This window comes from Ostrea edulis, chromosome 10 (assembly GCF_947568905.1).
Source record: "Ostrea edulis chromosome 10, xbOstEdul1.1, whole genome shotgun sequence".
Classification (NCBI taxonomy): domain Eukaryota; kingdom Metazoa; phylum Mollusca; class Bivalvia; order Ostreida; family Ostreidae; genus Ostrea; species Ostrea edulis.
The window spans coordinates 3566692-3590637 of record NC_079173.1 but is presented as its reverse complement, the minus strand read 5'-3'; the positions used below and the strand labels follow the sequence as shown (position 1 = coordinate 3590637).

Genomic DNA, 23946 nt, shown 5'->3' with positions numbered 1-23946 from the left:
GTACCTCGTTATCATTATAATAACCTGCTTAATATGATGTTAAAAAATCCTTCCCAATTTTTAGCTCACCCGAGCTGAATTAAGTCTCAAGCTTTTCTGATCACCTGCTGTCCGTCTGTCTGTCTATACTTTTCATACTTTCGACTACTTCACCAGAACCACTTGGCCAATTTCAACCAAACTTGGCACAAATTGTCCTTGGGTGAAGGGGATTCAAGTTTGTTGAAATGAAGGACCATGCCCCTTTCAAAAGGGAGATAATTACAAAAATAGGGTGGGGTTATTTAAAAATCTTCACAAGAACCACTGGGCCAGAAAAGCTGAAATTTACATGAAAGCTTCTTGACATATTAGAGATTCAAGTTTGTAAAAATCATGATTCCCATTAGGAAGGGTGGGGCCGCAATATGGGATCAAATTTATCTTCTTCTCAAGAACCACTGGGTCATAAGAGTGGAGATTTACCTGAAAGAAGTAGGTTTAAGTTTGTTCAGATCATAGCTCCCAGGGATAGGGTGGGGCTACAATAGGGGATCAAAGTTGTTTTTCACACTGATATATAAGAAAATCATCTTCTGCAGAAGTATTGGGTCAATTTCAACTAAACTGGGTACAGGTCATCCTTGGATGAAGGGGATACAATTTTGTGCAAATTAATGGCCATTCCCTCATCAAAGGGGAAATAATTGCAAAAATAGGGTGGGGTCATTTAAGAATCTTCTACTCAAGAACCACTGGGCCAAAAAGCTTGAATTTACAAGAAAGCTTCCTGACATAGTGGAGATTCAAGTTTGTTCAAATCATGGCCACCAGGGATAGGTTGGGGCCACAATAGGTAATCAAAGTTTTACATGGAAATATGGGGAAATCTTTGGGGGTAGGGTGGGGCCACAATAGGGGATCAAAGATTTACAAGGTAATAGATAGGGAAAATCTTCTCAAGAACCACTGAGCCAGAAAAGTTTACATTTACATTAAAGCTTCTTCATGTAGTGCAGATTCAAGTTTGTAAAAATCATGGCCCCCAGGGGTAGGGTGGGGCCACAATAGGGGATCAAAATTTTACTTAGAAATATATCGGGGAAAATCTTTAAAAATCTTCTTCTCAAGAACCAGAGCCAGAGAAGTTTACATTTACATAAAAGCTTCCTGACATAATGCAGATTCAAGTTTGTAAAAATCATGGCCACGATAGGGATCAAAGTTTTACATGCAAATATGTAGGGAAAATCTTTAAATATGGGCCAAGGTGACTCAGGCAAGTGATGTGGCCCATGGGCCTCTTGTTTACTTCACAATTGTAATTTGCTGTCTTAAGAGGTGTGAAGCATTTGATTACCTGTTGTGCATTACATGTACAGGTGTAAAGCATTTGATTACATGTTGTGTATTACATGTACAGGTGTGTAACATTTGATAACCTGTTGTTTAATACAAGTACAGGCGTGACTTGATTACCTGTTGTGTATTACATGTACTAGTGTGTAACATTTAATTACTTGTTTATTACATGTACAGGTATGAATCACTTGATTAAGATCTTTCCATTGGTATTGAACCTTTTGACCTTGACATTTGACCTACTTTAAATTTTTTGTTTACATTGGTCATAACTTCTAAATGGTAAATATTATTAGAGCTTTTATGTTGTACATGAGCATTTCTTTTGACAAGATCTTTCTACTGGTACCAAGATATTTGCCCTTGTGACCTTGGCCATCTTCGGAATTGGCCATTATCGGGGACATTTGTGTTTCACAAAAACATCTTGTTTCTCTATATAACTAATCAAATTTACTTTCGGTCTCTCAAAGTGAAATTTCGGTCCTGTAAAATTCCTGGGATTTGCAGAATTTCTGTAATCAAGTGTAAAGGTGTACAGTTTTTGGTGTACACCTTCTACAGGTAAATGCACCAAAAAATTCAATATTGCTGGCAAATAGTTAGATAGAAAATTTACAGGTGTTTTCCTCCATATTTTGTTAGTTGTAAAGTGTATAAGAGAATATTTCCAGTGTATTGTATGTAGTCATTTAAAAATAGTTTAAAATATATTTTAAAAAATGAATGAAAACGATTGACATGTTGTACAATCATGAACAAGAGTACAACAGACGGTACATTAACTCGTGCTCATTGGACAGTGAAATTCAACCTGTAAGCACATTATGCATTCTGAATAGAAAAGCCTTAAACTAGGTCATGGTGCACCAATCTATCTGACATGTGAACTGCATGATTAAAAATATGCATTTCTCCGAGAGGGAGGTTGCAATATCTGTATCCATGATGAGAAATCCAGGAAATTTTTTAACCTACTTTTAGTCCTTAATCAGGTCACAGTGCACCAATCAAGTTGAAATGTGAACTGGTTATGTATTTCTCTGAGGGGAGATTGTGACAAAATTTCAGGGCAATACCTGCACCAATCCAGCTGAAAATCAAACTCATTCTTACAATTCTTGAGGGAGAAGTTGTGACCAAATTTAAAAGCTGTATATGCATCTGTTAAAAAGTATGGAAAACATGACCTCAGACAGACGGACGGATGGACAATATAACATAATACATCCTTTCTAAAGACGGCATATAAAAACAAGAGGCCCATGGGCCACATCAATCACCAGAGTCACCTTGGCTCATATTTAAAGATTTTCCCTATATATTTGCATGTAAAACTTTGATCCCTATTGTGGCCCCATCCAACCCCCGGGACCCATGATTTTAACAAACGTGAATGTGCACTATGTCAGGAAGCTTTCATGTAAATCTCCGCTTTTCTGGCTCAGTAGTTCTTGAGTAGAAGATTTTTCCTATATATTTCCATGTAAAACTTTGATCCCCTATTGTGGTCCAATCCTATCCTTGGGAGCCATGATTTTAACAAACTTCAATCTGCACTATGTTAGGAAGGTTTCGTGTAAATTTAATGCACTTTCTTGGCCCAGTAGTTTTTGAGAAGATTTGTCCTATATATTTCCATGTAAAACTTTGATCCCCCTCTTGTGGCCCCATTCTGCCCCCGGGGGCCATGCTTTGAACATGCAAACTTGAATCTGCACTATGTCAGGAAGCTTTCATATAAATGTCCACTTTTCTGGCTCAGTGGTTCTTGAGAAGAAGATTTTCCCCATGTATTTGTATGCAAAACTTTGATCCCCCATTGTGGCCCCATCCTACTCCCGGGGGCCATGATTTTTACAAACTTAAATCTACACTATGTCAGGAAGCTTTCATGTAAATCTCCGCTTTTCTGGCTCAGTGCATGGTTCTTGAGAAGATGTTCCCTATATATTTCTATGTAAAACTTTCTTTATTGTGGCCCAATCCTACCCCGGGGGCCATGATTTTAACAAACTTGAATCTGCACTATGTCAGGAAGCTTTCATGTAAATCTAAGATTTTCTGGCTCAGTGGTTCTTGAGAAGAAGATTTTTCCTATATATTTGTATGTAAAACTTTGATCCCCTATTGTGGCCCCATCCAACCCCTGGGGGCCATGATTTTAACAAACTTGAATCTGCAAATTTGTCAGGAAGTTTCAGGCACCGGTAAAAGCTTTTCTGGCCCAGTGGTTCTTGAGAAGAAGATTTTTAAATGACCCCACCTTATTTTGGCATTTTTTATGATTATCTCCCCTTTGAAAGTGACATGGCCCTTCATTTGAACAAACATGAAAGCCCTCCACCCAAGGATGCTTTTGGCCAAGTTTGGTTGAAATTCGCCCAGTGGTTCTGGAGAAGAAGTCGAAAATGTAAAAAGTTTACAGACGGATGGACAGACAACGGACAACAGACGATCAGAAACGCTCACTCGAGCTTTCAGCTCGGGTGAGCTAACAAGTTCGGGAACAAAAAATTAACAAGTATTTTCGTATTTACAAAAATATCAAATTCTAGTAATTATCTATTTTGTAATTTATTTGCATTGAAATAAGAGGACCTCGTCAGTTGCTGAACGTTTGTATTGAAATTCTTTACTACACCAAACTGCACTCGATTATAAGGGGTAAACTGACCACACCGCGTGTACAATGGTATAGACAAATCAATCATGCCTTTAATCATAGGATTATTAAAATAATGCATACATGCACTTTTTGTCATTTAAGTAAAATTAACTTTGTTTTAAAATATTGAAATTTGACCTGTGCAAACTATATCTATTGCTTAATCAAAATTAAGATACATGTATGTAAGTGCATTTTGACGTCTTTTAACATTAAATTTCAAATTGTACATTGTATACAGTCAATGTACATATTTAGGAGATACCATTTTAATGAGAGGTATGGTAATTAACAAATTGTAAAAATAGGGAGGGTGTTTTGAAAATCTTCTCAGGAACCACTGTACAGAAAACCAACAAAAAAAAAAAAAAAAAAAAAAAAAAAAAAAAAAATGGAGCACAGCTTGCTTTTATCAATTTTTAAAATTCATTTCATGTCAGCCCTCCGAAAGAGATTTCTACATGATAGAAATCAGGCAAGATGTTGAGTTGTGGAAATCTCAAAGTGAAATATTCCCTATAAAACAAAGACATAATAGACTGAATATTATACATTTTCTCTTTAATAAAATCCAACAACAAAATTAAATTACAAACAAGTATTCATTGAAAACAATCACCAACATTACTATCAGAATATATGCATTCGTTAAATCTGGAATTTCTAGGTAAATTACGCAGGGGTGTGATTTTTCCTCTTTTCGGAGGAAATCCTGATTTGCTCAATTTTTGAAAAAATGAAACACTTTGGATTTGATATAAAGTAGCAGAAAATGATATTTTCCCCGGTAGGGTGAGGTGTTTTCCTCCCTTTCTGACCAGTTTTCCTCTGATTTCTGAGAATTCAGTCACATCCCTGAAAATTTACGTGCTTACCCAATTATAACAAAAAATGGTATATGTTTTAGATTACTAAGGTGGACAACATGTGATTCTGTTATAGACAGCAAAGTCGCAACAGGGTTCATATCACTCCCTCCTACCGTAAACAAAATGTGAGGTGTAAATTTAGGAATATGTGTCTATCTGTGTAACGTGTTACAGTAATCTTATTTCCTCAATTCACAGGTTCATTGAATGTCTATTTGGAGTAATGTATATATCAAATAATCCATTGTGTACATTTTAGTGATATAATATAAATTGTTTTTACTTTCTGATCACCCAATGACTAAATCTGATGAAAAAGAAATGGTGACCCAAAATTTCAATAATTTCTGAATCCTCATTATGACATCAAACTGGGCCTCGTGATCTAGCTTAACAAACTTACTGAAGACCAGCAGACATATTTTTATGATGTTTGCGACTTTCTCCACGTAAATACAAGTTTAATTTGTTGCCAAACTTCTCCCCATAAAATCACATTGTCTGAGCTCCTGACAGAGTTGTCCTCCTTGTTAACCATGCCGTTGTCGAATTCCAATACAGGATCAGATGCCGCGCTCCTAGGAGCACATGATAAATACTGTCTATGGTTTTTTATCACCCTCTCTAGTTCCCGATCTTCAGAATATGGAATTAACTGCTTTTCCATCATAGGAACTATTAAATTGTACTTTCTCACACTGTCATTGACTAGGGAAATTTTCCCTTTGAACTTCTCACATTCGAACTTCCATGATTTTTGTAGACTGGGTGAAGAAAAGGGAGGAGTTCCTATTTTATCTATCACTCTGGCATGGTGGCTTCTTGCTTCTGATAAAGCATCCCTAAAATGAGAAAAAAATCCCTAATTCAAGTTGTTTTTAATCAAAAATTTTCTTGTATCTTGCAAGAAACGTGATGTACGTATGATACAGTACTTAATGAAATGGTGTCAACACAAGCTGATAAAGGTACGTGTAACATTTTTAAAAACAAAGCAAATTTTTAAAATGGTTAAACTTTAAAGTTTAGTTCAGGAACTTGAATTTTCATTCATCTAATGAATAACAATACATGATAAGTATGTAACTCTTTTAACAAATCAAGTTTATTAATTATTTTGAAGCTTTACAAATTCAATATTCTAGTTTTTCGAGTTTAAGAAAGAACAAAGTGTAATGGTTTTACAAATCTGCCCTTGAAACACTAAATTCTGTTGAATATTGGTAAGTAAAGCTTTGATTGTATGATGGAATTCGTTCAGATGAGACGTGAGGGCGAGACGGGGACCGCTACTACTCGTCCAAGAGAAGGAAGTATCGTGTATCTCCACCATATACATAGGTTCAATGTTTCTTTGGTACACTCTGGAAAGTGTTGTATCATTATAGTGAAGTTCATTAAGTTTTCCATACTATTTTTCAGGGGTAAAATTTACATCTAAAACTCAGGTTGTTCTTTTTCTTTATACGCTCGTCGAAGATGGGACGTGTTATGGTATGGTGTCGTCCGTCTGTCCGGACCTTGTAGGCAAGATACAAACCGAACCGTATGCTCCAAGATTCTACAACTTGGTACATTTGATCACCATGATGAGAGGAAGATGCCTTTTGATTTTCAAGGTCAGAAGTCAAAGGTCAAGGTCATAGTATCACTAAGTAGGAAAACCTTGTGGGCCGGACACAAACTGAACCGTAAGCTCTAAGATATTACAACTTGGTATGTTTGATCACCTTGATGAGAGGAAGATGCCAATTGCTTTTGAAGGTCAGAAGTCAAGATTGCAGTACCACTTAGTAGGAAAACCTTGTAGGCAGGATTCAGACCAAACCATAAGCTTGAAGATATTGCAACTTGGTACATTTAATCACCATGATGAGTTCTTCTTAGTTCCTTCTCTCCTCCTGGATAATAGGGCCTCATTCAACTTCCGTAATTGTGTCATTTTTTACAGTGTAGGGTGATTGGCTCTGCGACCAACCTGCTACATACAGGAATCGTGTTTTCTGTTGGGGATCCTTCCCTTAGACAACTGCATTTGCTGTGCTATCGATGAACTCCATCTGTCCGAATTTTCTGTCTGGGTTTACTCCCGTAGTCATTTCCTTCCCCAAGGTACCCACAAGACAATGGAGCTATTTTACCCATAGCTGGGGGCTTGGTTTGCAGACATCAGGGCATATCCACACGCCGGTGGGCCTTGCACGTCGTGCATCTAAGGGCCAAGTCTCCTCTGAGTCCTTGCAGTTCAGCCTGGGTCCTTACGGTGCCCAGTTTCCATCTGTCACCACGGGGAGGAAAACTGCATAGGGCTTGTCGTGGAGAGGCTATGTACTGGCAGGAGAGGTTTACGCATTTGGCTCTGTATTCACATTTCTGTTAGCCAACGGTGGAACTGTAAGCGACAGGTAACAAGCAACATGTATGCTAAGTACCACACTAGTAGCTTCACACAACCTTGGACAGACTACCATGATGAGTGGAAGATGCCTATTGTTTTTCATGGTCAAATGTCAAGGTCACAGTATCACTTAGTTGGAAAACCTTATAGGCAGTATGCAGACCGAACTGTTTGGGCTAGGAATGTCAAATTTGGTACCCATACACCTTATGCCAAGTGGAGGATGCCTATTGTTTCTCAAGGTCAAAGGTCATAGTAGCAGGATACAGACCGAACCATTGAGGCTAGGACTATCACGCTTGGTACACATACATCTTATGCCAAGAGAAAATTTTACATAGAGAGTACAGTGCTCCCTCGACATATTGCCAACTTTTTTAAAAGACGAATTAGGGCAATAGAGTAGGGGTGGCATTATAACGAATTCACCATTACGGAGAATTCACTGAGCAAGAGCAATTCAATACCATGAAGTTATTTGGACTCCATTCTGTATAAACATTTAAATGATCTTGAGTTCAATTCTGCAATTATTAGTAATTAACCTGGCCACCGGAAGACCTTGTCCAAACTGTCACACTTCACCACACCGCTATCAAAGTACAGGTGTGATTACTAATGGGTGTTAGGTAATTAGCATTATTATCGAGGGTAAGCCCTATAAGATTTGACCATTTGTTCATGAAAATCAGTGGCATATGGCAATATGCGGGGTTGGCATTATAACGGAGGTGTTAACATGGGAGGAAATCTGTTCTTTAGGATTTTCAGGGAACAAGCGGGGGTGGCATTATAACGGGGAGCAATATATCGAGGGAGCACTGTACATGATTTGTCTGTTGTTATGATGCAAAGAAAGTATTTTACACCCATATGATTGCTGATACTATTAATGCCAAGTTCTAGAAATCATGGTGTAAGAAAAACACCCTATATTCGCTTTTCACGGGCGTATTATGTACCGTTGGCAGTATTCTTGTTGTGAATTGAGGTAGGAATTGCTGCTCATCAGTTGTTTAGGTGTGGCTACATTTTCTTCGGATATTTTAAGATCTCGACCAATCCGCCTGGAATTGGTGTAATTGCAGATTTTTGTTTTGGTGTTTCCTATCGGGTTTTATCTAGAGTTTCCAGGTAATCTATGTTCGAGACAGAGTGATTTGAAATGTGTGTATTCATGATAATTCTTACTAGCATATATCTGTATACTGTGGAATCATTAGAATTCGTGGTGGCTCAATTTTCGTGGAATTCGTGGGTACCCCTCACCCACGAATTTACATCCTCAACCAATAAAGACATTCCAGATTTATCTTTCTTACAAATATATAAATCCACGAAATTATGTCCCCACGAACCCATAAAAATTCAGCAATCCACGAAAATTGGCCACCACAAATTTAAATGATTCTACAGTATGATATCATGTAAACACTTTAATGGGTTCTAATGTGGTGGTGGGTGGTGGGGTATGTCAGAAGATGACTGGTGATATACGTGTAAATCTGGTTTTTCTCCCAAACTAAACAGGAAATTCCACAGGATTTTTAACCATGATGTACTTTAAGTTTAGCCAAATTTTGAATAAAAAATGTATTCTATTTCTTGTAAGTTAAACCTGTGATCATTGACTTAAATTCAACTGACACATCAGAAAGTCAACAATCTCAATAATAGTAAAGCAGACAAGACAAAACCTATAGGACTCCCACATGAAATCTGAGGGCTCGTAATATTTAAGATGATGTAGCCTAAGGATAAAAAAGAATTGAAAAATTGATTTTATAGATAACTTGTACCTAATATCTTTCTGTAACGTGATCCAGTCCGGTGCAAACCCTTCCTCTTTGAGCATTTTGTTGATTTTGTAGGTTGTGGAATCCAAGACCGGGTTTCTGTCAGAGTAGTTGATAGGCTTGCCATATCCCACGAGATTGTCAAAGTCCCCTTTCTGCATCGATTCCTGTATCAGATCCTCCACAACTCGTTCTATAGTGTTACTGGAAAATCAGTCAATTAAATTTCAGTATTTTTCTTCTGTAAGGCCAAACCAAAAAATAATAATAAATAGTTTCTCAGGCCTAAAATTTCAAATTTTGATGTGGGAGGCAGGTCTTTTTTTTTTTCCTAGGGTATAGCATGAGTTATCTTTCCTTTCTATGTTGGCTATAGCATGAGTTATCTGTCCTTTCTATGTTGGCTATAGCATGAGTTATCTTTCCTTTCTATGTTGACTATAGCATGAGTTATCTGTCCTTTCTATGTTGGCAATAGCATGAGTTACTTTCCCTTCTATGTTGGCTAATTACCTTTTTTTCCCTCATATATATGTGTTTATGTAGAATAAGCAATGGAAATTTTATATTTATGAAAAATAGCTTCACATTACTTAATACTATTAAGTGTATACTTTTATTCTTAAACACTTGCACATAAATGAGTATGTATTTGATCAACAACAAAAAATCCATGCAGTATATACCTATTCAACTGAGAAACTATTGATTAATTTATTTTTGGCCTAATAGAACTAATTGGTGATTATCAACCATATTCAGACCAATAGATAACAAACTGATAGGACTGACAAGAAATACATAATCAGTTCATATAGTGAACAGAGTAAGTATACAGCCCCAATATGATCATGCATAGTGACCCCACAAAATATCAACTTTCTGATTATTTACTGTTATCAATAACTTGTTTGAATCATCAGTGGTGGGCTCAGAGGCATACATAATTCATAATCAAAAACTGTTTTATGCGCAGACAAATGAATTTTGGATCATCATCTGCCTACTGGCAAGTCAATATCAAACAAGAGTATTGCAAAAAGAGTTGCAAACAGTACAACATATGTCCATTGGACCTCAGCACAGCGAGCAAATGATTCTGCACTCTGAATTAATATCATACACACGAATAGAAAAACCTTAGTTAAAGTAGGTCACGGTGCACCAATCTATCTTGACATGTGTACTGATTATGTATTTCTCTGAGGGAAGGTAGTGATAAAATGTCAGTGCAATATCTGTATCTATAATGAGAAAAAGTCCAGAAAACTAGATTTGACCTAATTTTAGCCTTAAGTAGGTCATGGTGCACCAATCCAGTAGAAATGTAAACTGAGTATATATATGTATTTCTCTGAGAGGGAGGTTGTGACAAAATTTCAGGACAATACCTCTATTCATGAACAAAAATCTGGAAAACTGATTGACCTACTTTTAGCCCTAAAGTAGATCATGGTGCGCCAATCCAGCTGAAATGCAAACTAATCTTATATTCCTCCGAGAGGAAGCTTGTGACTAAATTTCAGGGCAATATCTGTATCAGTAATGAAAACAAGGTTGTTCTACTAAGTGGTACTTTGACCTTGAGAAACAATAGGCATATTCTACTTGGCATAAGAAGTATATGTACCAAGTTTAACTGTCCTAGCCCCAACAGTTTAGTCTGTATCCTGCCTACAAATTTTCATACTAAGTGATACTATCACCTTGACCTTAGACCTTGAAGAACAAAAAACATCCTCCACTTGACATGAGGAGTATGTGTATCAACTTCGATGGTCCTAGCCCCAATAAATTGGTCTGTATTCTGCCTATAAAGTTTTCCTATTAACTGATACTACAACCTTGACCTTTGACCTTGAAAAACAATAAACACCATCCTCTAATCATGATGATCAAATGTACCAAGTTGTAAGATCCTGGACTTTACTTATTTTGCCTACAAGGTCCAGACGGACAACGCCATACCATAATACACCCTCGTCTTTGATGGTCGTATAAAAACTGTAGAAGTGAAATCTGTTTATCATAAATCCCAAGTGTAATGGTAGAATGGGGTTGAATTATTAAAACACAAAACTCAATATAATTTCTCATGTGTGAATGTTTTGGCTGGGCAAGTGAATTCACAGGTGAGGCAAGTGAATTTCACCTTTGTCACTCCAGGGCAATTCAAGTGCTGAAAAGTCAATTGATCAGTCCCTGGGGAATCACTGCCATTGTTGAAACTCCATTGTCATATTACATGTATATATAGATCCCCTACCTCATTTTGTTTCTCCTGGCCTTAGCCTTGGTTTTGTTGACTAATGCTGCTTCAGATGGCTTCATCCAATTTGCCTTCTTTTGCTCAAACAAATTTTCTGCCACTTTTCGCACTCTGTGTTGTGCATACTGTTTTTGTCTCTGCAGTGGCGTCCCAAAGCCTACTCCCTGTGGAAGTTCAAATTAAAACTTAATGATTTATGGCCATAAAATTTTTATACAACCAGTACTTTATTGGGGAGACATTATGATATGAACAGATTGTAACTATATCTTGTTTCTAAAGGCATCGATTTTCATCAAATGACCATCATAAATTTGTAGGTCACAGCATCAAGAAAAAAAAATTATTCGATGATCGGAATAATGGAATGCACCCTTTTGATTGATTAATCGAAAAATAGTCAAATTTTATTCATTTCAAATTTATGGTATAAATTTATTAGAGTAAGCTTTATTTTTTACCCTAAATATTAAGTTAATTAGAATAAAATCATAAGATTGCTTGATTCATCAGCATCTTTAATACCGAGCAAAAACAACAAGACCTACAGACCCTGAAGCGTGCTACTACACCTCCTTAATAACGAGCAAAAACAACAAGACCTACAGACCCTGAAGCGTGCTACTACACCTCCTTAATACCGAGAAAACCAACAAGACCTACAGACCCTGAAGCGTGCTACTACACCTCTTTAATACTGAGCACAAACAACAAGACCTACAGACCCTGAAGCGTGCTACTACACTTTCTTAATACCGAGCAAAAACAACAAGACCTACATACCCTGAAGCGTGCTACTACACCTCCTTAATACCGAGAAAAACAACAAGACCTACAGACCCTGAAGCGTGCTACCACACCTCCTTAATACCAAACAAAAACAACAAGACCTACAGACCCTGAAGCGTGCTACTACACCTCCTTAATACCGAGCAAAAAAACAAGACCTACAGACCCTGAAGCGTGCTACTACACCTCCTTAATACCGAGCAAAAACAACAAGACCTACAGACCCTGAAGCGCGCTACTTCACCTCCTTAATACTGAGCAAAACAAGAAGACCTACAGACCCTGAAGCGTGCTACTACACCTCCTTAATACCGAGAAAAACAACAAGACCTACAGACCCTGAAGCGCGCTACTTCACCTCCTTAATACTGAGCAAAACAACAAGACCTACAGACCCTGAGGCGTGCTACTACACCTCCTTAATACCGAGCAAAAACAACAAGACCTACAGACCCTGAAGCGTGCTACTACACCTCCTTAATACCGAGCAAAAACAACAAGACCTACCGACCCTGAAGTGTGCTACTACACCTTCTTAATACCGAGCAAAAACAGCAAGACCTACAGACCCTGAAGCGTGCTACTACACCTCCTTAATACCAAACAAAAACAACAAGACCTACAGACCCTGAAGCGTGCTACTACACCTCCTTAATACCGAGCAAAAACAACAAGACCTACAGACCCTGAAGCGTGCTACTACACCTCCTTAATACCAAGCAAAGACAACAAGACCTACAGACCCTGAAGCGTGCTACTACACCTCCTTAATACCGAGCAAAGACAACAAGACCTACAGACCCTGAAGCGTGCTACCACACCTCCTTAATTCCAAGCAAAAACAAGACCTACAGACCCTGAAGCGTGCTACTACACCTCCTTAATACCGAGCAAACACAACAAGACCTACAGACCCTGAAGCGTGCTACTACACCTCCTTAATACCGAGCAAAAACAACAAGACCTACAGACCCTGAAGCGTGCTACTACACCTCCTTAATACCGAGCAAAAACAACAAGACCTACAGACCCTGAAGCGTGCTACTACACCTCCTTAATACCGAGCAAAAACAACAAGACCTACAGACCCTGAAGCGTGCTACTACACCTCCTTAATACCAAACAAAAACAACAAGACCTACAGACCCTGAGGCGTGCTACTACACCTCCTTAATACCGAGCAAAACCAACAAGACCTAACAAATGATCCTATACATCACTGACCTGCACGGCAGTGGTTTTAAACAACACTGTTGAGCGTGAGGAAGTGGCTTACAGAGTGAGTGGATGTGAGAGTTTTTCACTCATTATAAAGGATATTTTTTGTAGAAAGCCATATGAAGCTAAATGACCTCCAAGTGCCATCTTCCCTAACTCTCCTACATGAAGAAAGTGATACTTTTACACCCGAGGCTTTTGTATAAGGAAATTAGATCCGGTGTGATAAGAAGTGCTTGGTAAGATAGGCAAGTGTGAGATACCACTTTAGTTTTTAAGCCTTTCATGATAGAACCAACCAAATAGAGATTGAGTTAGGATGACATATTTAGAAATCTCTGGATGAGGGCTTAAGACACTGAGAGATGTCCACTAGTTAGTGGAGAATAAGGCATTTAAAAGTTTTGAATTAAACGGATGTTGAATAGATACCAACTCTTCTATTAAAACAATGCAAAATGGTTCACACCAATGCTTAAACTAGACTTGTGCCACTTCCTAGAGTTTATTAAAATCTTAAGTTAGATCCTCTATAATAGGTTCATAAGCACTTACATGATAATTATAAGCATCATTCTAGGGCTCCAAGATACCACATATCCCAATACATGAACTTTAGGCTCCAAGATACCAAATATCCCAATACATGAACTATAGGCTCCAAGATACCAAATATCCCAATACATGAACTATAGGCTCCAAGATACCAAATATCCCAATACATGAACTATAGGCTCCAAGATACCAAATATCCCAATACATGAACTATAGGCTCCAAAATACCAAATATCTCAATACATGAACTATAGGCTCCAAGATACCAAATATCCCAATACATGAACTATAGGCTCCAAGATACCAAATATCCCAATACATGAACTATAGGCTCCAAGATACCAAATATCCCAATACATGAACTATAGGCTCCAAAATACCAAATATCTCAATACATGAACTATAGGCTCCAAGATACCAAATATCCCAATACATGAACTATAGGCTCCAAAATACCAAATATCTCAATACATGAACTATAGGCTCCAAGATACCAAATATCCCAATACATGAACTATAGGCTCCAAAATAACAAATATCTCAATACATGAACTATAGTCTCCAAGATACCAAATATCCCAATACATGAACTATAGGCTCCAAGATACCAAATATCCCAATACATGAACTATAGGCTCCAAGATACCAAATATCCCAATACATGAACTATAGGCTCCAAGATACCAAATATCTCAATACATGAACTATAGGCTCCAAAATACCAAATATCCCAATACATGAACTATAGTCTCCAAGATACCAAATATCCCAATACATGAACTATAGTCTCCAAGATACCAAATATCTCAATACATGAACTATAGTCTCCAAGATACCAAATATCCCAATACATGAACTATAGGCTCCAAAATACCAAATATCTCAATACATGAACTATAGGCTCCAAGATACCAAATATCTCAATACATGAACTATAGGCTCCAAGATACCAAATATCCCAATACATGAACTATAGGCTCCAAGATACCAAATATCCCAATACATGAACTATAGGCTCCAAGATACCAAATATCCCAATACATGAACTATAGGCTCCAAGATACCAAATATCCCAATACATGAACTACAGGCTCCAAGATACCAAATATCCCAATACATGAACTATAGGCTCCAAGATACCAAATATCCCAATACATGAACTATAGGCTCCAAGATACCAAATATCTCAATACATGAACTATAGGCTCCAAGATACCAAATATCCCAATACATGAACTATAGTCTCCAAGATACCAAATATCCCAATACATGAACTATAGTCTCCAAGATACCAAATATCTCAATACATGAACTATAGTCTCCAAGATACCAAATATCCCAATACATGAACTATAGGCTCCAAAATACCAAATATCTCAATACATGAACTATAGGCTCCAAAATACCAAATATCTCAATACATGAACTATAGGCTCCAAGATACCAAATATCCCAATACATGAACTATAGGCTCCAAGATACCAAATATCCCAATACATGAACTATAGGCTCCAAGATACCAAATATCCCAATACATGAACTATAGGCTCCAAGATACCAAATATCCCAATACATGAACTATAGGCTCCAAGATACCAAATATAGAGCAATCCCAATACATGAGCTATATATAGAAATGGTGCCCATATTGTATCTGAGTGTAGGGTATTTTGGGACTTGGACCCTCTTAATGGAACATGGTTACATATAGTGGATGTTCAGAAGTACAGAAAATTATAAAAAGAATTGTGCATTTTTACTGCATGATTTATATACCCACAGCTTAAGACCATGCAGGGACATTGACTTTTGTGAATGTGGCCAATCATGCTGCTTCAAAGAATTAATACTACTGTCAGAATGTAAGTTCTTCCTTGGGACAAAAATTGAACTCGTGAAAAGTGTATTTATACTTACATCATAGGTGAGGAACTGTCGATGTTGAGGAACGGTGTGCTGAATGTCAAAATCTAAATCATCATCTACCTGCCTTGCTACTTCAGCAGATGAACTTCTAGAATTCTAAATAGAGTGAATTACATAAAACATTAAAAGCCATTATATATTCATTCCAAAGTATTTCTATTTTGTGTAGCCAATAAATGGCAACATGCAATGACAACTGTATCAAGAGTATTTTCTGCACATCCATTACAAACAAGCCTGAACACAACATTGTACCATTATAATCTTAATCATCAATAGTATCTCAAGCATTCAAAAACACGAGAAAACGGGCCACATCACTCCTCTCAACAACAGCATTTTCCCAGTGAACAAACTTGAATATGAATTACTTGAGGATGCTTGAATATAAATTTGTGACTATATTGCCCTTCCTGACAAGACGGGGATTTTTTTAAGGGTCTGTATAGGGGACCGAAATAAGTCCCCATTTCCAATTCTAAAATGTAGGTATTTTCCCCAATTTTTGCTTTGAAATTCCCAAACAATGAAAACATATATCAAGTAGGGTAGTGTAATTGTTCATAAATCTTCTTCACAGGCCCCCAGATTACAATTTTTGCTTCAAAATTGTTAAGTAAACCTATTTTTTTTAGCCTCTTATTTGAATGAGGTAATTAAGCTTTGACCAAATTGAAAGTCAGAAGGAATCCAATTTATACATGTACCTTAAAGGGACTGGTTAACGTTTTTCGAAGAAATATTTTTCATTTTTGATGTTAAAAATTAAAAATATAACTAATTTAATGTTGACAACCAAAATTTGGACATCCTGAATGCAAGGATAAGAGCAATATTTTAGCTTTGATTCTGTGTTATGTAAACAAAGACTCGAGTCTTTTTATGTAAACAAACAAACCAGTGAAATGTCAATTTTGTAATTTAAAGCATCTTCATTTTGTACAATCACAAATTTTAAGTTTTAAATGACACATTTTACCTAAAGTATACTTGAGATGTGATATATATAATAAACTTAGTTCAATATCCATTTATTTTGAAAACTTCGTAAACAATAAAAAACCTCGGTCTTTGTTTACAAAACAAATAATAAACTCTCTATAATGAGCTTCTGTCATGATGAATAACCTTAATTTTTTGTGAAACATTCTAAACATATTAGACTGTAGATTATGATCATTTAAAGTGAAAAACAAAATTTGGGGAGAAATCGTGAACCAGTCCCTTCAATGCACTCTGGATTGGTTTTCTTCCTACTTCTTTGTATGAAATATTTTTTTTCCAATTTCAAGCAAATGTTGCTATTTTTCTCAATTGGAAAGACCCAGGCCCTTGAAATCAAGACTTAAAAAAAAAAACTGCAAGATCATTTCCGAAGTTTTCAATCTTGGCACTGCGTTTAGCTCAGCTTGACATTCACTGAGAATGTAGTGATTAAAATGTCTTATAAAACTGCAATCACTAACTGCAGTTGTCAAGCAGTGTTTTCATAACAATGGCCATCTCTCAATTTTAGTCCTTATGATGCAGATTTTATCATGAGTGTATGACCAGATTGTGAAAACAATTAGCACTTTGAGGTTATAAAAGAGTAATATTTCATTTAATATAATATTATATAAACTACGTAAAAACCTTAACCCCTCGTTGCCCCATCCAAGCCCCATATAGATAAAACTACCATCATGCATCTGTCATTTATAGATAAAACTACCATCATGCATCTGTCCATATACATAAACTACCATCATGCATCTGTCGGAGATTTACGGAAAAGAGCAGAGCGTCTGGTTGCACGAGACTACTGTCCATATAGATAAACTACCATCATGCATCTGTCCATATATATAAAACTACCATCATGCATCTGTCTGTATAGATAAACTACCATAATGCATCTGTAATAATCACATAAGAATGTTTACACAATCGCTATTGTGGACAAAACCTTGAATCACCACTACATAAGGAATTCAGTATAAAAATTCTGACTTTTTCATTTCATGGGTTCTTGAGAAGATTTTCAAAACTACGAGAATTTCGTTTAGTAGGATTCATATTTTTTCAGCCAAGCAATAGCACAAATTTATGGTTGAGATTATATATGAAAATCTTTATTGCTCCATCCTTAAACAAATTGATTGATGTTTTGCTGTTTTCCGCCACATTCAACAATTTTTCAGTTATATGATGGCAGCCAGTTTTTTTTTGTGGAAGAGAGAACCCAGATACAATGTACTTGGGAAGAGACCTTCTACAAGTAAACTTTCTCACTTACCAACGTGAGCGGGATTCGAACCTGTGCCGAGCAGAGGTGAGAGGCCATGTGATTTTGAGCGCAGTGCTCTAACCACGTCACGGAGGCCCCTCCTCAAACAAAGAACGATCGTTAAATCATGATTATGGCAAAAAGTACATCAGATCCAATTGCAACAAGTTTTAAAAATGCTAAAATTAATACAGTATTCCCCCTCTGAATGAGACATGACCCTTTGATTTAACAAACTTGATTTTCCTACACCATACAGTGCAGAGTGCTGTAGGGTTAGTTGAAATTGGCCCTATGATTCTGAAGAAGTTTAAAATGACCAGACAAGCTCATTTAAACTTTCATCCTAGGTGAGCTAACAAAACGAACACATTTTCCTTCAATGAAGGGATGATGAGTTTCCAGCGTAAGAAACAACAGACATAAAAAAACACGGTTACTGTAGTCGATTCACCTTCCAAGCTAAACTAAAACATGCTACAAGTACCTTTAACAGTTATCTTTCTTGCTAAGCTACACATTCAGATTGCAGAAACATTTGGGTGTGAATTTAGCTATCAAAAATTGCTAAAATAAACCAAAATTATCATCCCAACAAAAAAACCCACCGTACAGTACATATTAACTTAAAAAAACCAATCTTACCATTATTATGTAAGTGTGCCAATACCTTAATGGCCTTGTAGGCCTCTTGTACTTGATTGAACTTTCGAGGGTCGGCTGACGCAGTACCGGAGTCTGGGTGGTACACTTTGGCTAGCTTAAGATACGCGTCCCTTACTTCATCATCTGAGCTGCTGTCTGTCACATTCAGCAGACTGTAACAGTCTCGTATACTGCCTCTCAGCTGGTATCCCACGAACCTACGGCTTAGATTCTGAAGTTGGACACAGGAAAGAAATGGAACTGGGTGCAGTTTGAGGATCATCCTCATCTTGTTGAAATCCACTAGACCTGTCCTGATGAGCTAGAACAAAAATCGGTATTTGTATATCTGAGACAAAATCTTATTTGCACTTCATGACATGTTTATACATGTGCTTTTCTTTAAATTCTTACCATTAATGTTTCTCAACGCCTAAAAACGAATTCATATAGCTGCATGTGGTGCATGTGATGAATTTTAAAATGTAAGTTTTCATGAATCTCTGAGTCAATAGAGTATTCTTATCTTTTGCTAAATGCTTGCCATTTGATGTGAGAGTCGTATGTCAGATATGACCTTAGAAATGAAGGTCGCGTGTCACAGCATAGTAAATACTCTACATATACTAATTAAAAATTTTCTTTCAAAATTCACGATTACTGTGTCCTTGCTGATCAATTCTACAAGGTATACAGGGCTCAAAATTAACATTTGTCCGCCAGTCTGTGACTGGTTAAAAGTCTGGCGGACTGACTGATATTTGTTTTAGTCAGTCCGATGGGACTGGTTAATTTTCCAAAGCATGATTTTGGAAAACATACTTAATATGAAATTTTATACACATTTGGCATGATTCGATCTGTAGATATCAGACGAATCAGAATTGTTTATTCTGATTCGTAAGTATAAATCCCATATTTAAGTGTTACAATATTGTCTGAGGCACATTGAGTTAAATTTCATTTTAATAACATCAACGAAATATGTTTAGATATTTCTGGAAAACTCTGTTGGACTGGTAAATTTTTCTGCGGACTGGTTTAAATTATATCCTATCAGTCTGGCTGGACTGGCGACATAAAAAATTAGCTTCAAGCCCTGGGTATACAACAATAACATTCCTTTCTCAGTCTATGCGAAAGACATCGGACCGTCAGACCTGACCGATGTACAGTACCTGAGGTCCGATGCATCATTTTTTACACCGGACCGAAATGTCCGATGTCTCAGTGTCCGGTTTTGAACTTTACTATTTTGATGTGGAGTCATTTAAATATTTGTTTTAAGAAAAAATAGCACACAAATCCAAATATGTAAATGAATGTGATTAAAACCGCATGGACCATCTAAAGTATTATACGGGAGGGATCCCAAGTATAATAAATAAGATTTCATTGGTTTTGCATTTTCACGTGTTTCACTTTTTTACATTAGGTTTTTCGGTCTGACAAAATTTGGTTCGGTCTGGTGTGTTCATTGATTACACAGGACCGAATGTCCTATGTGGTCCAAAAAACTTTCGCATTGACTGCTTTCTGGTTTTGTATTGCAGGTGATAAGCCGAGATCTCATCCATGCAAGTACAATGTCTTTTGGCTAAAATTCCTTCCTTATTGGTACAGGGTCCGGGTCCCATTATATTGGAAAAATTATTGATGTTTTAGGTCAAATTGGGAAATTTTACTTTTCTGGATTTGTTGAAAATGCGCGAGAAGTTACAAGTAAAAACGGAACTAACACGATTCAATTTTTTTACACACACAATGTAACAGTTTGATATATAGGGAATTTCTAGATAAGTAAATTGGGAATTTCCCCCCCCCCCCCAATTGGTAAGGGTCCGTTTATCGGACCCAATTCAAAGAGATTGACGGTCCTGATCTATAGACATGTGCTTGTTTAGCAGGTAAAATAAAAGTACATATTTTTGGATATTAAAATATAGGGATGGAGGACAAGTTTTTGAAGTTGAACAAGAGCCAACGGTATAACATACATAGGTCTATGAGAATTCAAAAACTCAACAGAAAATAGTCTTTGTTTAATTTGGACCAGTAAATTTGTGTTCAGTCTAGCACAGGAGTTGGAAATCTCAGTGAAATTCGTCGAGGCAGGACATTTGGACTGAAGAGGCGTCAGTCCAAATATCCAGCCTCGACGAATCTCGCTGAGATTAAGGAGTTGATCATTTTATCAATAAAGGTCAGTGGTGGTTATTTCATTGTGAAACTGCAGGAACACGTATTTTTCAATTTGTCTGTGATAATAATTGAGGGTGAAGCCCTCTCACGGCCCTTCAGAGCTCTCACTATAGGTAACACACATCATGTACATTTAAAAGGAAAATATAGAAAAAAGTTAACTAATGAAAAATTAAACCATACCTATGGAATTTGAAAATTTTGGTCCAAATGGTGTCGATTCGAATACTAGTGCGTGGACATGTATTTCTCCATATTGAATCTCGTGTACCCAAGTTCACGTCGTTCTGAGATGTTACATAAAATCCGTAAAAGTATGTCAATCTTATTTTCTTAATCAATCATTCCTCGATTGTACTATGTCTCCTATGTTTGTGAATTTGCTAAACACCGACGCTGAATATGACATCACAATAAACTGTTTACATCAGTTGCGTTATATGTTTCCCGCGTTCAAAAAATAAGAGGATAAAATGTCTAGATATTAAAGTTATGAAGATATCTTGATAGAGCATTAAGTGGTAACTTCTGGATATTTTTTGTTCCCGTTATATTGGGATATTTTTTGTTCCCGTTATGGATATAAATTCTATAAATGCCAATACGTTTTGCTTCGCCCTCAAAAACGATCACGCCATAAGACATATTAGTAGTGGTCTACCACCTAAATAAATAACACAAGGCAACAAGGTTTTATCTACACTTCGATTCAAAATAACTTTGAAAATTCATTCCTTCGATGTGTTTTTTATTAGGAGGTGGTATCGTTTAGACCCCTAAAATTATTACTACAAACAGTAAGTTTACCGGTTCCTGTGATAAAACTGCCGACTACTGTGGGTCTAGTGAGTATTCTACTCCTGACAGACCATATTTTCTTTAGAGAATTGGACAGGCATAGCCTACATCCACTAAAGAACAGACTAACCAGTGACAGTGTACATAGTGAATCGTGACTGTTAGCTTGGTCTAGTCATCCAATGAAACTAACGGATAGCATACGCCATTTACCTAAAATGTAAATGCGAAAGCAGCCGAGCTCTGTGCTGTCACACCATTATTGCCACCACCACAGCCACCGGTGATTCTGTCTGCCTGCCTCAGTGTCTGATTCACTGTTTACTTAATCAAATGCATAATTTTAACTTCTTTGACTAAAGAGTTCCGAGTGAAAAGAAAAAGACGCGCGAAGTTCAAAATTAATGATGACTGGCAACTCACCCTAATTTTTGATCAACATGCGGCATCTCTTCGGGATCAAGCTCAAGCGGTCTGTGGTAATTTGCCAAATGATAACACGATTTATGACTAACTTGTTCAGGCCATAGACTGGGAACTCTACACTCAAAGTCAATAAAAGTGTGCAATCGATGTCGCCGGGACTTTATAAGAAAATAAGCTATATCAAATCATATATATATTGTGTGCTATACATTCATAGACCCATAGCCTCCCTAGGCGTGCTATACTTTTTATTTCCCCTTTACTTATAAACTTGGTAGGAAGCGTAAATAACCTAATTTTGTAACATACGTGACTGTCGCCGACTCAATTTTTAAAATTGAACAAGCAAATGTAAAAATCTGATAGCGTGTTTTTTTTTTAATTTTCTTTGCGTTAATATCATTTGTGTTACCTAAATTTTCATTCAATAAAAGTTTAACATCTTTTGCGTATGATTTTAAGCAGTGGTGTATATATTACTACATGTCGCCAGATTATATTCTGTGATCATAGGGCCAATTAAACACCCAATGTATGGACAAAGATTTCGTATTATGTTTTTGATCTATTTGGTGCTAAAATATTCAAAAACTTTGGGAAATATTCATCAAGCGATTTTTGGATGTGGCATTGAAAAGAAGTTATCATTATTCTCAAAATTTTGCATTTCGATTGAAGAAATGTAACATACGATACAATAAACTTTTTATCAAAACGTATTTGCAGAGCAAATGTTATCCCTTTTATGAAATTCGTGATGTAACATTCGTTACCGAAAAATTAATTAAAGGGAATGATATAACAATTTCCCGCGTATTTTTGCTCTTTGTCTGCATGATGTGGTATACGACATGAACGTCTACTATGAACATTTGAGTTTGAAAGTCAATACGTGTTAAACTTTGAGAATTAGGATTAATTTTCTCTTACGGTAAGTACTGTTACAACAACTGCAATGTTTGATATACAATATTGATTAATCAGATGGAATGTTTTGGTCTGAATTTGTTCTTCTGATATCAAAGAATGTATATCTTATTCCAAATATCTCGAAATTCCTCTGGTGTAAGAATTACATTGAGTAGAACGCTGGTAACATACGTTACTCAAAGTAACGTATGTTACTTAATAAAATGCTTGATTAGACATCAAATATTGAACTACATATTGACAAAATATCATCATTAATGATATGTTTCTTGAATATCAACTATGTTATGAAGAAACAAATGTGTTAATATTCCCGTATTCACTAGCATATATATATAGATATCCTCTCCAAGAAATACAGGCCATGATTTTCTCTGCTACTGTCTTATTTATGATACATGTAACTATGCAACTCTACATTTATCAATTTGCTAGAATTCAGCATCTTTTCATAATATATCTTAGAAATGAAGGGGTTAATCTCTGATATTGTTCTATGCAATCTTATAGAGAAATCATTATCAGAGTGTAACGTATGTTACCGGAAATTTCGTTACGTAATATTATTCTACTTGTTTTTAATTATTCATTTATTTTTTTCAGAAATGGCGCTTGTGAGAGCAGAAGTATAGAATAACTACCATGAAAAAAAAAATCTTTTAAAATATAAGAACAACCATGAAAAAATGTTTTAGAAATAATATTATATGCTCCCCGTGTGGCAATACTGAAAAGGTAGAATGTCTGTATAGACAGTGAAAATAAAGGTTTAACTACTGGTCAAAGGCTACCATAATGATACATGTAAGTTTTATCTCTCAAAATACTTATAAGCAACTGGTCATTT

The 23946-nt window shown here is 36.5% G+C and overlaps 1 protein-coding gene across 5 annotated transcripts; it reads right to left on the bottom strand.

Annotated features, from left to right (window-relative positions):
• Positions 1 to 4553: 4553 nt before the first annotated feature.
• LOC125666567 (dnaJ homolog subfamily C member 28-like) lies at positions 4554 to 22092 on the bottom strand. Of its 5 annotated transcripts, XM_048899730.2 has the most exons (7): positions 21957 to 22072; positions 21129 to 21232; positions 18769 to 19065; positions 15821 to 15925; positions 11339 to 11505; positions 9076 to 9276; positions 4554 to 5720 (listed from the first exon to the last, which is right to left on the bottom strand). In XM_048899730.2, exons 3-7 carry the CDS (start codon positions 19030 to 19032, stop codon positions 5303 to 5305), a joined length of 1155 nt encoding a protein of 384 aa, XP_048755687.2. In that variant the 5' UTR covers positions 19033 to 19065; positions 21129 to 21232; positions 21957 to 22072; the 3' UTR covers positions 4554 to 5302. The 5 variants fall into 5 exon arrangements, with proteins under 5 accessions (XP_048755687.2, XP_056007694.1, XP_048755688.2 ...); XM_056151719.1 differs by lacking the exon at positions 21129 to 21232 and having other exon boundaries at positions 21753 to 22092; XM_048899731.2 differs by lacking the exon at positions 21129 to 21232 and having other exon boundaries at positions 21957 to 22092.
• Between the last annotated feature and the right edge of the window lie 1854 nt (positions 22093 to 23946).